The sequence below is a fragment of the Zeus faber genome (genome assembly GCF_960531495.2).
Source record: "Zeus faber genome assembly, chromosome: 9".
NCBI lineage: Eukaryota > Metazoa > Chordata > Actinopteri > Zeiformes > Zeidae > Zeus > Zeus faber.
Genome location: NC_137197.1, coordinates 3957860 through 3972815, shown reverse-complemented (window position 1 = coordinate 3972815; position 14956 = coordinate 3957860). Strand labels below are relative to the sequence as shown.

The 14956-nt window shown below is 48.5% G+C and overlaps 1 protein-coding gene across 2 annotated transcripts in view; it reads right to left on the bottom strand.

The window, feature by feature from the left end:
* tenm4 (teneurin transmembrane protein 4) overlaps window positions 1–14956 on the bottom strand; it is a gene marked incomplete at its 5' end in the record, with an annotated part of 153900 nt that overhangs the window by 98566 nt on the left and 40378 nt on the right. For both annotated transcript variants that reach the window (XM_080006450.1, XM_080006451.1), the window contains 3 exons: window positions 3046–3281; window positions 5385–5483; window positions 8409–8658. In XM_080006450.1, coding sequence (XP_079862576.1) covers window positions 3046–3281; window positions 5385–5483; window positions 8409–8658 — 585 coding nt within the window. The remainder of the gene's footprint in view (window positions 1–3045; window positions 3282–5384; window positions 5484–8408; window positions 8659–14956) is intronic.

The following is a 14956-nucleotide window of genomic DNA, read 5'->3' as shown; positions in this document are numbered from 1 at the left end:
TGATGGAAAAAGTGATTTGGCTGCATTTCTATTCGGAGAACTCGATACTACGTGCCGTTCCCGTTTCCATTTTACGTCCTTAAAACGGCGAGACGCATGACGGGTGCGCTAACGAGCGGGCGGCCACAGGGAGGACGGCGACACCGCACACCCGAGCGCTCGGAAAAAGCAGCTGATTGACCGAGCTGCGCCGCCTAAGAGCCGTGCAGCAAGTCAAAACATCTGTCATGTGGCTTAATTGGGTTCATTAGACATCTCACCCGGAGTTTCCAATTACAGGCCTCAATAATTAATTGCACTTGAAATTAAATATATTTTCTCATCAGCATTTAATTAAACGCGGCCCTTATTCTTGATTGGAAATGCAGATCTTGGGGTGAGGCCTGGTCTCCAGCATGTTTACTAGCGGTGCACCGGGAGATGGTCTGATTTTTGTGGGGTGTAATTACATCCGAGTGATTAAGCGCTATCAGGCTGATGGGTCTCTCTGGCTCCTGGCCAGGTCACAAACCAGCATCATGTGTCTGAGGCTTGGAGCGGTTGGACGAATCTATCGGCGACCGGCGGAGTCCATTGGCGGTTGTTTTGTTTTTTTTCTCGATTTTTGTCCTTTTATTTTGCTAATTGAATGACCTGTAATGCTCATTTCAGAGGGTGCGGCAATGGGAACCGGCGTCCCGCGACACTTTTCCCCTCACCTGGAGAAATCCACAAAAAGAAGCAAATAAATCACCGTAAACCCTGTTTCCGGGGCACTGCGCAGCGGGGCTTTCGCTCTCTCTTTCTTGCTTTGGGTCGGTTCAGGTATTGGAGGAAGGAGACGGCGGGGGTGGTGGGGGACCGTCCCGGGAGAGCCAGGGCCTCCACGGGGAAGCAGAGACGCAGACCGGGACGGGCTTCCTCCGGGATTTGACCCTTTTGTTTATTTTTATTTCGCTTTCCCTTTCAAACACCTCCTTAAGACGTTGCTTCAACCGGCGACACCCGGCGCTCCGTCCTGGGGCTGCAAAGACGGCGAAATCACTCCCTTCGGCTCACCGCTTGCGTCCGGTTTAAAACCAAAATAATCCCGTTTAGGATTGCCGAGGGCGAGGGAGAGGGGGCCGCATGGAGAGCCGCACGGAGAGCCGCATCGGGGTGCCCGCGATTCATCCCTGCCCCCCACGGTGAACGTATCCACAATTACCGGTTGTCGGGCCGACGGCTGCCGGGAGGAAGGTTTTTCCATATCGCCTAATGTTTCTGGTCGAAATCTACCGCCAAACCCACGCCGCCGATGCCAAACCAGGGCGAACTAGTGCTCACCCACTGCAGCCCTCACTGATCTGAAGCAACTCAAAACTCTAGTTTCCGCGGGCGGCGGGCGGCAGATTCACATTTGATTCAAAATCAAATTCCAGCTTCCAGCTGCCGCTCAGGAACGTGAAACTAAACCGTTTAAACAACCCCGGTGACAAAGTCAATGAAAGATCAGGCTTTACTTGAGCTCAGCGCCGGGGGAAAAAACAGTTACGATAGCTTTCGTGATCGTTATGCCACGATGCATATTCATAACGGACGACTTGGGAGCGGAGGATCCATTCATCTCCCTGATGGAGGCTGGGTGGAGGATCTGGACACTGACTGGCTCCATAAAACCAGCTGCTCTCCACATCCTTCAGCTTCCCCAAAGAACTCCTTCCTCTTATCGGCGAGGGTGACTCTCACTCCGCCGCTGTGCATATCTCGCAGATCACGGAATACATCCAAGGCGGAAAGATAACGAAAAATATTGCAGCAGAGTCGTCCGAAATCAGGTGATTTGGAAATCATATCCCGTGAACTCTGAATGAAAATATTTTTTTTGTGGATAACCGTTTTTTTTGTTTTTTTTTGGTCTGGGCGCGGCACCGCTACCTGGAGCAGCCCATAGATCACCGCGCACGGCGACCGCGTGAAATTGAACATTCCGTGTCCTTCCCCCGGCTCCCTGCCCCAGATCCGGGGGCACCGGGGCACCTCACCCCGCCTCGCGTTGTTCCTCCACCCGGACCTGCAGGACGGGTGCCCCCGCCCGAATGAACCATTCACACCACCCGCCACCGCCCTACGCCGGACATGTCCCTTCTAACATCAAAATGCATGACTTTTGGTGAGACTTTCTTTTCCCGAACCTTATCTTATAAAATCAATTTAAAATATATTTTTTGTACTTTTTGCAGATTTCGATGAATACAGCTGCAAAACACGATGTGAATTACCGGGACGTCACACGTCAAATTCATGACAACTGTGTTATTACAGTATATTCACCTGCGAATGGATGTGACACATGAATGGAGCCGTATATTGGCAACTATATATGTCATTGCCTCAGGCATTGGTACAGGTTAGAGCGAGAGAGAGAGAGAAAGAGAAAGGGAGAGAGAGCGAGAGACCATCTCATCCGGCAGTCGAACTCGGCATCGCAGCCGAACGTCGCTGGCCAGCTGGGAGCGTCCGCGGGGGATCCACCTGAAGTTGCTGCTGATGGGAATTCCGCCTCAAATAAAAAGGTCTTGATGAAATATTTCCGAGCGGGCGCCGTTCTCCCGTGTGACGGCTGATGTGTCCCATCTCTCTTAATTCTTCTGCCTGCACTAATCACGAGGGGAGGAGAGCGGCTGGCTGCTCCCCGGCGGATTCAGCCGGCCCAATCTATGAATGATAATGTTATTTCTGATGAGGTCTACGGACCAAGAGTCAATCTACAAGTTCCTATATAACCAGATTCACACACCGCGCCAAGATCCACACCATTAAAATGGATATTAGCGGAAACACAATGGGGCATGGGCTCCCTCCTCCACCCCCCCTCGATTGGGGTTGCTGTGTGTGTGTGTGCGTGTGTGCACGCGTGTGTGCACGTGCGCGTGTGTGTGTGCGCGCGCGTGTGTGTGTGTGCGCGTGTGTGTGTGTGCGCGCGCGTGTGTGTGTGTGTGTGTGTGTGTGTGTGTGTGTGTGTGTGTGTGTGTGTGTGTGTGTGCCTGTGCCCCGATGCAGGGGGGAAAAACAAAGGTGACTCACCGATGAAGTAGGCCAACAGGAACACCAGCGTCACAGAGATGAGGATGGCGCTGAGGGCGGCACATTTCCAGTTGCAGTGTTTGTAGGGCTTCTTCAGGGTGAAGGCCGGACGCGAGAAGGTGTTACGAGGCAGCGGGCGTGGCGGGGGCGAGTAGACCGTGCTGGAGGTCAGAGGGTAACCCGGTGATGTCGTGCAATACATGGGTGACGTCCCACCCGGCTTGAACAGGAAGTGTCTAGAAAGGAGACGGTGTCGGCAGGAAAATTAGCTGACTGACTGACCCTCTGTCTGTCTGTCTGTCTGTCTGTCCGTCTGACAGTCCATCTGTCCGTCTGTCTGACCTCCTTTTCACCTGGCATTAACCTACGTCTCAGGTGATCATACTGCACACAGATTTTGATCCCTTCACCTCAACCACCATTTTGACCACATTGAACACAAGTGGGAATGCCATTGTGTTTTCATGTCAACGATTAATCGGAATACCATGTCCCTACCATCCATATTAATAATCCATATTCATAAACAATATGAATAATCCATATTAATAATCCATATGAATAAACAAAATTAATTAACAATATTAATAATCCATATCAATGATTAATCTGAATAATCCATATTAATAAACAATATGAATAATCCATACTAATAAACAATATGAATAATCCATATTAATAATCCGTACAAATAATCTATATTAATTAACAATATTAATAATCCATATTAATAATCCATATTAATAATCAATATGAATAATCCATATGAACTATCTCTATAAATCTTCCAGATTGTGTCTAGATACAAAACGGATGCCAGGTGTAAAGGGAGCCTCTTTGTCAGACAGTCAGTCAGTCAGTCAGTCAGTCAGTCTGTATGTCTGTCTGTATTTCAGTCTGTCTGTCCTTCTGTCTGTGTCAGTCTGTCAGTCTGTCTGTCAGTCATTCAGTTTATCAGTCAGTCAGTCAGTCAGTCTGTCTGTCTACTGCATCAAATTTCCGCCTGGATGTGCATTCAATACTGTTACCATCATCAAACTTCAGCTCGGTTCGTGAGGAACATTTGATTTTGTTCAATCGAAGTTGAGAATCAATATCAAATGTAATTTACAGGACTAGTGACCACGGCAGGTCCTTGTTAATTCCTGCCTCCGTGGTGAATATTAATTCATAGCAATTCTGTGTGTATAACAGCTATACAGCTATACTATATATATATACACTGTAAATAAAATGTATATATACAGTATATATATATATACTGTATATATATATATATATATATATATATATATATGGAGAGAGAGAGAGAGAGAGAGAGAGAGAGAGAGAGAGAGACACACATATGAGCTTGACAACACGGTTGCTATCTCAGGAGAAGAAATAAGAAATAATGAATGTGCAGCTGCTTGTCTAAATGTCTTATGATCAACGATATCTGCGATTGAATGGCTGAGACGCCGCCGTCAACCTCTTTACCGACAGGAGCTCAGCCGGCTCTGCAGCCCCGGGAACACCAATCTGATCCAGTGTCGCACTCCAAAGGCCACCTCCACTGTTGCCGTTTGCATTTTTGCGCCATTTGACATTTTTCTCTGGCACTCCCCCCAGCAACGCATCGACTCCCTAGTCAGTGGCACGGACGGCGGCAGAGGCGCCCGATTTTCGGCGCCAAAAGCTCAACGTCTCCAGCTCTGTTTTTAAAACGGCATTGGGGTTGAAGTGTTTATTGAAGCTGGCGTGTCCACTAACCCGGAGATGGAGCCGTTGAGCTCTGCCTCTTTGTGACTGAGTGACCGCAGCCTCCTGACGACAGGGCTATGGAGGGAGTCACATCTCATGGAGAACGGTCCTCCACCTCAAAACTTTGGACTCTTCCCTTTTCCATCATTGCCACTGGTTTGAGGTGTTGACAAAAAAGGCTTTTTTACCGTCACCGGCTGCCATTTTTTGCGTGGGGTTCTACAACGGACGACTACCCAAATTACCGTTAGAACGATGTGAGTTTGGAAATCTGACACGGGATGCAGGAGGCGGCCTTTGACGAGCGACGTGAACAGCCTCAAAACGACTGCTCTGCGAGGGATGAAGAGCGGAGCGCTCTCAGAAAAGCCCTCGCTGCGTCCGGAGCCAACGTCACAGAGCGTGCGGGGCGGAAAAACTTCAGGTGAGTCAAATTCGCCGAGCGTGGACACGACTGAAGCCGAAATGGGGCGATGCGGCAAACACAGGCTTTGGCGATCGGAGACGAGACGGGGGGGGGGGAGGGATGGATCACGGTGAATTGGTGGCCGGGCAGATTCCAGCGGCGTGCGGAGGAGAGCAAACATGCAACCTACCCGTCATTGTACGCGCCGTCGCGGCGCGCGGACGCCAGGATGTCCATCTCAATGAGGTTGTCCTGTAAAGTCTCTAGGAAAGCCTGCTTGGCTATGTTTCTACACACAGGGTGGAGAGATGGAGATGAGGCCGGGGTGAGACGGGCGTGCGGGGGGCAGGAGGGGCCGGGCGGAGGTGGGCAGGAGGCGGCCGGGGAGGCGGGCAGAAGCCCTCCGCCCCCGGAGGAGAAGCGCTTTTTTTTTTCCGAGCGGCGTCTCGGAGACGACGCTCTCCCTCTCGCCGGAGTTAATTTCTGAGGAGAGTCGGTCTCCGTTCGTTTTGGTTTCAGATTGCTCCCTTCTCTCGCTCCCTGCGGTGATCCGCGTCGGCTGCGTCCGCCCCCCCCCCCCCCCCCTTTTTATTTATATATCTTTTTGCAGCTTTGAATTTCGTGCGAAGCCATAAAAACAACTCGGAATGAAAGGTGATTTAAAAACCCAGCGAGACGCCTGAAACCGCTCGGCAGAGAGATTCTGGTAAGACATCCAAACAGATCTGACGGAAGTCACTTCTCCTCCTCCTGTGGTTATTTGGACGTTCACAGTACTCGTACTCGTACTCGTACTTGTACTTGTGCTTGGTCTCCACCCACCTCCGACACGCGGCCACCACAAAACATCAACAACACCCGACGAACGGACACAGCGCAGGACAAAAACACAGATGAGGTAAAAGAAGCCCTTATGGAACTACTTCTAGGTGTGAGACGGGTAACATCTAGCTGTCTCCCTGCCCCGCTGGGACGCTGCCATTACCTGGTATTGTACGAGCCCTGCCCCTCTCTGCACCCGTCCTGCTCCTCTCTGATAAACATTAGAGTATTCTGGCTCCTTCGGGGTCGTATGGGGAGAAAAGAATGCATCACTTACACAGGACTTGAAGCTTTCTACTCATTATTTCGGCCGACAGCGGCACAATGACGCTCTTTATTTGTGGCCGTTGAGGCTCGGCCGTTACACATTAAATAAACACATTTGTTTTCCAGTGAAGATACATACTTTGAATGGGATAATAGCCGTAGCAAAACAAAAGTGTTTTTTGTTGTTGTTTTGTTTTTACTTTTTTCTTTTCGTTTTCCCTTCTTACAAATCTATTAGTCTTTAGCGAAAATCTATAACTCATCTGGAGTATAATTGCTTTCTGGGGTTTTTTTTTTCTAAAGGTCTTATTTCTCCCACAATGCACTCGCCCCACGAGAGCTCTGTTCCATAAGGCAGAACTGCAGCAATGCAATGGAGAAATGAACCGTCTGCATGCAATGGGCAGGCCGAACACGTTCAATGGTACAAGAGAAAAGCCTTGTTTTTTGTTTTTTTTTGGTGCCCGACCCTGGAGGGCCCGCAGCGCAGTCTGTTTATGGTCTGGCAAAGCTTGCGCTCTGGAGGGGGAAGAATGCAACTTTTAATGAAGGGGTGGAGAAGCCGCGGCAGAAACTGGAAGGAAACAGGTGGAGCCGGAGAGCGCCGGCACCACCGCTGGCCGCTCTCCAGCGCCGGCTGGGATAAAGCTCCACGGGCGCGGCGACGATCAGGGGCCCACTCACGTCCGCGGCAGCGCAGAGATCGGCCATTACAATGCCATTAAGCACGGAAAAAAATGACAGGCTATATTTCAGCACCCCTTTGGATATTACTAATGGCTTCCATTTTATCAGTGGAATTCTAATAATTGATCTGGCAGTGGTTGATGTGCGGCGCGTGTGAGGTTTGGGTAGAATCCTGCCTGTTTGTGGAAACACTCTCGCCGCCATCTGTTTCGCCGCTCCGCCGGGAATACCTGTTCGGGATTAACTTCGGAGCCCTGTGACGTTTAATCATTCATTACGCCTCTACCTGTCCTTCCACCGGCTGGAATTAATGCTCATTTTCCTGTTGAATGAACCGTCTCGCAAAAAAAAAAAAAAAAATGAGAAAGTCTGAGGGAGGATGCGGCAAGTCAGTTTCGCCGCTGGCAGCTCGGTTGTTTGGTCTCCTGTCTAACAAGAGTTTCACCAGTAGCTGGATCCTGTCATTTGCAGCGCTTGAAATTACCTTGAAGAGACGTGAGCGAGTAGACCCTTCCGACGGCTCCACGCGCGCGCCCGCAGCCGCCGACATCCTCGCACCCGACGCGCGGAGGAGGATTCTTCTGTTCTGCGTTTTACTTTATTATTATTTATATTTTGTCGTTGTTTTTTTTTACTTCCCCCCGCCGCTCCCGGAGTTATGTGATCGTTAGGGGGTGTGAGACGTCTCTGGCCTGACAACCCCGCGGTTCCTCGCGCCGAGACCAAGCCGGGGAAAAAACGCCGACATGCACTCTCTCTTTCTGCCGCAATAACACTTGACGGATCTCCTTCGGACGAGGGCCTCCCGTCGAGGAACGCCCCGGCGAGGTGAACACTGATTGACGTGAGATAAATAAAACGCCGGGCGGGACGCGGCAGGCTCAGAGGAGTCCGCATCCGTAATTTCACGAGTGCCGTTCCACATCCGGCGTGATTATAATTGCGCTGCCGGGGAACTGCCACAGCGCACCGCGCGGACGTCTAAATAGTCGGGGATGGAAATCTTAAAAGACGGAGCTTTTCTCTCGTTGCCCGGAAAATCACGCCTTTGCGCCTCGCGGGACTCTGCCCCTCATCAAACGGCTTCGTTCCCGTAGGTGGCGTCGCGACGGCGAGGAGGGCTGAGCGACTCAACCCTCTGATGCCGCCGTGACATAAAAATGGAGTCTTCTATTTTATAATAAGGGAAGCAAATTAAAAAATTCTGGGACTGGGTCCCTGTTTACCATGGAGTTACTTGAAATGGCAAAATGATAAATTCGACTTATAGCCCTGTTATAGTTTATGCTGGAAAAAGGGGTTCCACGGGTGAGGGCCAAGACATTTTTGGTGGGAAACAAAGCGGCTCCAGAGGGTTAAGCTCGGTCCCAGCCGGTCGACGCCAGCGCCCCCTGCAGACAGAGCTCCACCGGGGGGGTGGGCGGGGGCGGGGGGGTACCTGGTCTCCAGGGGGATGTTGCTGTTCAGGAGCCAGTTGTCCTGCGCGCCGCCCGAGTCCGAGCCGCCGGCGGGACCCTCGGGGGCCGCGGAGCTGTCGGTAGGCGCGGGGCTGGGGTTGCTCCGCGGGGTGTAGTTGGCCCTGTTCAGGGAGTTGATGGAGGCGGCGTGGTGCTGGTGGTTGGGCGAGTGGGAGTGGGAGAGCGGCAGGGGAGGGGTCCGCAGCCGAGAGTGGTTCTGAAAGGCTCCGTCTGGGAAAAAAAATAATAATAATAAAAAGGAGAAAGAGACAACAAATAAAAACCCACATTGCAAACCCTCTTTGTTTTTTTCTTTCAACTCATTTCATGTTCGTCTTTTTTTTACTCCTGTGTGAGGGAAATGTCTTCCTTTGGATGCACCATGAAAGACACCCACATTCACTGTTTGTTCCGTAACACGGTTTCGAAAGAAAAGGCCTCCAGAAGTTGTAATCTTTACAAGGTTTGTGTGTGTGCGTGTGCAGGTTTGTCTGTGTGTGTGTGTGTGTGTGTGTGTGTGTGTGTGTGTGTGTGTGTGTGTGTGTGTGTGTGTGTGTGTGTGGGTGTACGTGCAGCCTGTCTGCCGTCGTAAAACCGCTCCTCAGTCAATCCTCTTGTTACCTCTATGGTTTTTATCTCTCCATATCTCTCTCTTCACCGCTCCTTCCTGATGGATGACTGTTTCCAGCTCCGGCTTTTCGCCGCCGTCACATGCGAGCGCCGAGCGGAACGGCGCCCGCAAGAACCATCCCACACGGAGCCCCCGACACCCTCCGTTCTCCTCGCCACAGAGTCCCGCAGAGACTCCAAACACAATTGACTCAGACCAGACGTCAGTCCCCGTGTAAAGCCTGCCCGACGACCGGCTGGGATGTTTGCGAAGGCGGCAGACTTTTCCAATCTTCAACATTTTAGAGGGTTGAGCGAGCACGCTCGGCCTCTTTTCTCCTCGGCGCCCCCCGAATTCCCCCGTCGGAGGTTAAACCCGCTCTGCCCGCGGACGCGGATCGGCTTTCCCGGAGCGGCCGTGGCCATCGGTGCCGCTCGAGGGCGGCGGCACGGAGATGCCCCCCCGAGGGGTAGACGTTAACATTCCGCGACGTGGGTGCGTCAAAATGACCCGCGAGCAGCGGCGGGTTTGACGTTCCGAGGACGCCGCCGTCACGGAAGAGCAGCGCCTCAGCGTGCAGGATCCCTGTGCGGGCGTGCCTTCCGCCACCAAACAATGACATCACCACGTCCAGGATGTAGAAGCGTGACGCAGAGAGCTCGGCCGGCCTAATGCATTATTCATGGGCGGTAAAGTTGCCGTTGCCCAGTTCTGCTGATGCCCCGCCCGACACGCAGTCACAAATGTTGTTTCAGTGGATATTTAAGTTGCCATTGAAGAGCCGAGTTAACCGAGATGACAGACCTGACGTCACGGCAACATGGTGAACGGCCTCTTGAGATTATTATTTATTTTAACACGTATAACGTTTTGAGCTCCTCTGCAGATCTGATGCCCTGTACAGTTTCTTACGAGGTCCGGTGGAACGCGGCATCGCTTCCTGCCGTCTCTCGACCCGATGCCAACTCGGAGCGCTCTCTCATTTTCGGGATTTTCACCATCGCGCAGAGGGCTCCGCTCCGTGCTGAAACTCGACTGATCTTTCTTCCTTTGCCTTTCGCCCAGTTCCTTTCCAGCACTAATTCCCTGTGTTTGTTCCACTCCTGCCTCTCCGATCTCGCGGTCCAGTGCTGCCCTCTCCCCTCATGAAGATTAACTCCTTCTACCTAATGGACACACACCAACCCAACACCTCCTTCCACTGTCGACGATCTGTCCTGGCAAGCTGGAATTAAATAGCCCCGTCAAACTCTTTAGACATTATTATGGGCGGCCAAGGGTCTGGCAGAATCCTTAGCAGAAGTACAATTATGAATTTCTCCTTAATGGGCAGGTCTATCGTCATACTTATGTCACTTAGCACCTCAGGGCGTGCGGGGATTCAATTTACCGTCTGAAAGACGAGGCCCACCCATCCGTCTCCAACGCACAATTGGATCCTCCCTGGGCTTCGCCGGATAACGCACTTATGGCCCTTCCTACTCGCTTGCCATTTGTTTCCACATCTGCAAAGCCATTCATCAATCAATGAAGTCCCACAATCACACAGAGTGAAAGTGCGGCGTGTCCTCCGTATCGAGGCGAGCCTGCTTTATTTCACAGATATCCACGACACTAAATTGGCAATTTAAAGACGAGGGACTGAAATATAGACACAGTAAAGGTTTATTTTGTGGTATCAGAGCAACACCCGCTCGCACCAATAAACAGATCTACTGCCATTTAAACTGTTCATTTTGATTTATTTCTGTTCAGCTAAATATAAAGTTCATTGCACTATCAACTGTGTACTTTGTTTGTACTTGTACTTTGTGCTATGGTAGAAAACCCAAATAAACGAAAAGGCAAAAAAAAAGGCAGGTATCTTGGTAAAAACATACGTATTCCGCATCCCTCCAGGAGTTTGCAATTATCCGATGAAGTACTGCAGTTCAACCAACCAGGCAAGATGATTTTATCCAACCCTCACAACAGTTCAGCATACTTTTTATTATTTTTTATTATTTTTATATATTTTTGAATATAATGCTGCTTGAATGACATGGGCCACTTGAAAATAATAGGACATGACTGTTACAGCTACAAAATAATAATGCATTCGCAAATTTCCCTCGCTGCCACGGCATAACAGTACTGCACAAGATAACACGAAACACCTGCATGTTGGATGGACTCTGTGGAGAAAACCTCTGCAGAGGCAACGATTTGGTTTCCCGATAATCACAACAAATTGATGACCCTGTAAGGGCCACTTTGAGCTGCAGGCTGAGGGCATTCAGAGACAGGAGTAATACCATGTTTGGTTGAACTGACAGCAGCGAGATAACCTATTGTGTTGTGGAGGAGAAGCTTGAGAAGCACCGCCACAGGATGGAACAGCAAGGAGAAAAACACACAAGGGACTCAAATCAAGTGTTCTGCATCTAATCCCCAAGGCAAGTGTTAAAGACGCTCCCTAAACGCTTTTCAAGAGCCACAGGCTCCGGGGGCACATCAACAGTTTCAGATTCGCTGGGCGCCATGCGCTCCTACGCACGACAGATTTCCGGGATTGGAAATGGGGGGTCGTCTGACTCCGGGCTGCAGTTTGACGGCCACACATGTCGACTTGAACCGACTTGACTGCGACTCCCAGGGAATTATTCCAACAGATCAGACTTTGGTGCGCGGTGTTTATTCGCGCTTCAACAGAAAGGAGGGAGCAGACCGTGTCTCTGGAGCTCACAGCCTGCAGTTATTACGAGACGACGCTCCAGCAAAAATGCGGTGACTTCTCATTTCTTTTCATTGCCGACGCAGCGGTCTATCGTTTGTCTGTTGCAGATGACAGATGGTTCCGTGCAAAGGCACTTTCGCACAATGGCGCCCTGGTAATTAGCCCTGGCGCTGCGAGCGGGACGCACCGGGTCCTGATGAGGAATAGACCGGTGAGAGACTAATACCGCAGACCCTGTGATGCCCCCCTCGCGCGCCCCCCCCTCCAAACAACCCCGCTGCTTTGTAATGTACCTGATCCCAAAAACCATTTATAGGAATATGCTAATTCCATACAGGGAGAGCACAGAAATGCAGAAATATATGACCAGGACAAATGTGCAAATGCTAAGAAGTCCAGAACTGTATAACTGCTGGCGAAGAAATAGTCCACTACCTCTGGCAATACAGTTAGTGTTGGGGAACGGGGGCAGAGGAACACTGGTGGCACCTGGAAGAAATATTGTACAGATTCTGCTCGATGAAGGAATCTATACTGACCTTGCATGAATTCATAAAATAACTGTCTGCATTTTGTGACTCTAGGGATGGTTAAAAATGAACAAAACTACAGTACAGTAATACCCATTACCGCGGGAGTCTCAAGCTACAGGCCCGGGGGCCACGTCCGGCCCACCGCACAATTTGATGCGGCCAGCTACATGTTTCTAATATATTCTTAAATTTGGCCATAAAATCTATTTTAATTGCATAATTACTGCATACAATTGTACTTAATGTTTTCAGAATCTCAAACTGAATGAAATAGAATATAGCAAATTTTTTTAAGGACTTGCATATTTACTATTTTGAACAGCCTTTTCTACATTTATTTCATTTTATTGTACACAATTATTAATTATTATTATTATTATTGTTATTATTATTATTATTAGTAGTAGTAGTAGTAGTAGTAGTAGTAGTAATATCATTATTATTATTATTATCAATAATAATAATAATAATAATAATAATAATAATAATAAGAAGAAGAAGAAGAAGAAGAAGAAGAAGAAGAACAATAATAATGCCCCCCCCCCCCCAGGAGAGCTCAATCTGTCCAGGTTGAGTTTGAGACCCCTGCATTATCGCATATCATGTTTTGTAATACAATACCTTAAGGTTGTGATGTCAATTGGACAAAGGAAAATTCACATAATATACCAGTAGTGTAGAAGAAGTCTTGAAAATGAACCGACAGATCATAGACCTCGACCATAGACATACAGAGATCCTGAGATTTACAAAACCTCCCATAAGCAATTCATAAATAGTTTTTATCTCTGCCACTTTCTTCCGTCCAGGGTGGGACGTTGGGAAAGCCTTAAGGGGCGTGGCTCAGCACACATGGGGGCTTCCCCCGAGAAAAGGCTTCACGTAGAAACGAGAAAACATTTCAACTTCCCTGGGACTAAACCATTTGAGCATCTTTGGGGCTCAATTACAAAGCTAATAAACAGAAAAATAATCTAATAAATAAATCAACAAAAGTAAGAAGCTGAAACCGAAGCACCGGGCCCTCCTTGATTGTGTGTGTTCTCTCGGTAAAGTTAGAATGCAATTAATTCTACTTTTAGTCAGTACTTAAACCCCCAAAAACAATGCTTTGAACACGGCCATGCATTATGAGCCCGACATAGAATGCATTCATAAAACTGTACCATTACTTTGTTTTGTATTTGTTGATCTTTTGGATGGATTTGAGACTGCTATATATATATATTTATGTATATACACTCTATATATACTGTATGTCTATGGTCGAGGTCTATGATCTGTCGGTTAATTTTCAAGACTTCTTGTACACTACCGGTATATTATGTGAATTTTCCTTTGTCCGATTTAAATGTAAAAGAGACGGTGTTCTCAATGGGATTTCCCTGAATAAATACGGCTGGAAACAAACGCCACTGACCATTCATCATTGGCGTTAACAGAGCAGGTTCAGCTTTCGAGAAAAACCCACACAGAGAGACTTGCTGCATCCACAGCCTGATTTACATTCTCTACTTGACAGCGGCCTCTTCAGACGGCGCTCGCCCCTGTCCAACCGGGAGCCCTCCACCAGCCCGGTACAGTAAGTAATGAGGACTATTTTTGTGGAAGACGAACAAGAAACACGAGCGACAAGACCGTCTGCGAGACAGAAGGGCAGGGCGACGCCACCCGAGCAGATGCGGCGATTCAGCAACAATTATTCACAACCATCCAAAGGACAGGAGAAATAAATGGTTTTCTATTGACCTGCTCCGCACAACGAAATTGGCAAGAAAGGAAGTTTCATTTGTTATCAGAGCGACAGAGAAAAGGGACGTCGCCACAATGGCCAAACTTTGACATGGCATTCGGCACAGAGAGCGTTCAGTCTGGGAATGCGCTATTTCATTTTTCCTTCCAGCAGATGCACGGACTGCTTAAGCCCCTCTGAGGCCGCTCTTTGAAAAGTAATTACAGCAAATCCACTTCATTAGCAAGGACCCCACCCCTCCACCCAGGAGATAACCTCCACTGTATGATGTTGAAAAAAGGTTAAGAGACAATTCTTGCCCGTGTTTAAATCTGCTGCAGCAAAACAGTTCGATGAATTTTGCATTTTGTATTATTATTCTTACAGAATGTGTAACATAGAAATGTGTTAAGTAGTAACTCTTAAGGAATAAGCATATCTTGGAATATATTGAAAAATATAATATGATTCCTTGTGATTATTTAACAAAATACAACTGCAAATGTACATCACATAATATGTGATATATTATTTCTTTATTATGCACACACATTTAACATTATATATTAGGGGTCTCACGATTCTCCAAATCCACCATTCAATTTGACTTTTGTTTCAAGGTCATGATTCCATTTCATCTTTTGATTTAAACATATGTATTTGTTTTCAGCACTGACGGACTATCGAGTCTTGATTTGTAAAGAAAAACACTTGCTTCTCAACGAGTGACTTTTATTTGAATATTAAAAACTATAAATAATAACCAAAACTATGAGAATATCTAAACAACGAACTAAACCGTAAAGAGCTTTAGCAAAGCTAGACTTTAGAATAGCAAACAATAAGTTACCTATTACACTACTACACTACTCACCAAAGTAACCGCAAAAAAACAGATGCTATTTTTGCCAGAGTGTGAGAGTGGAACGTTGGTGGTA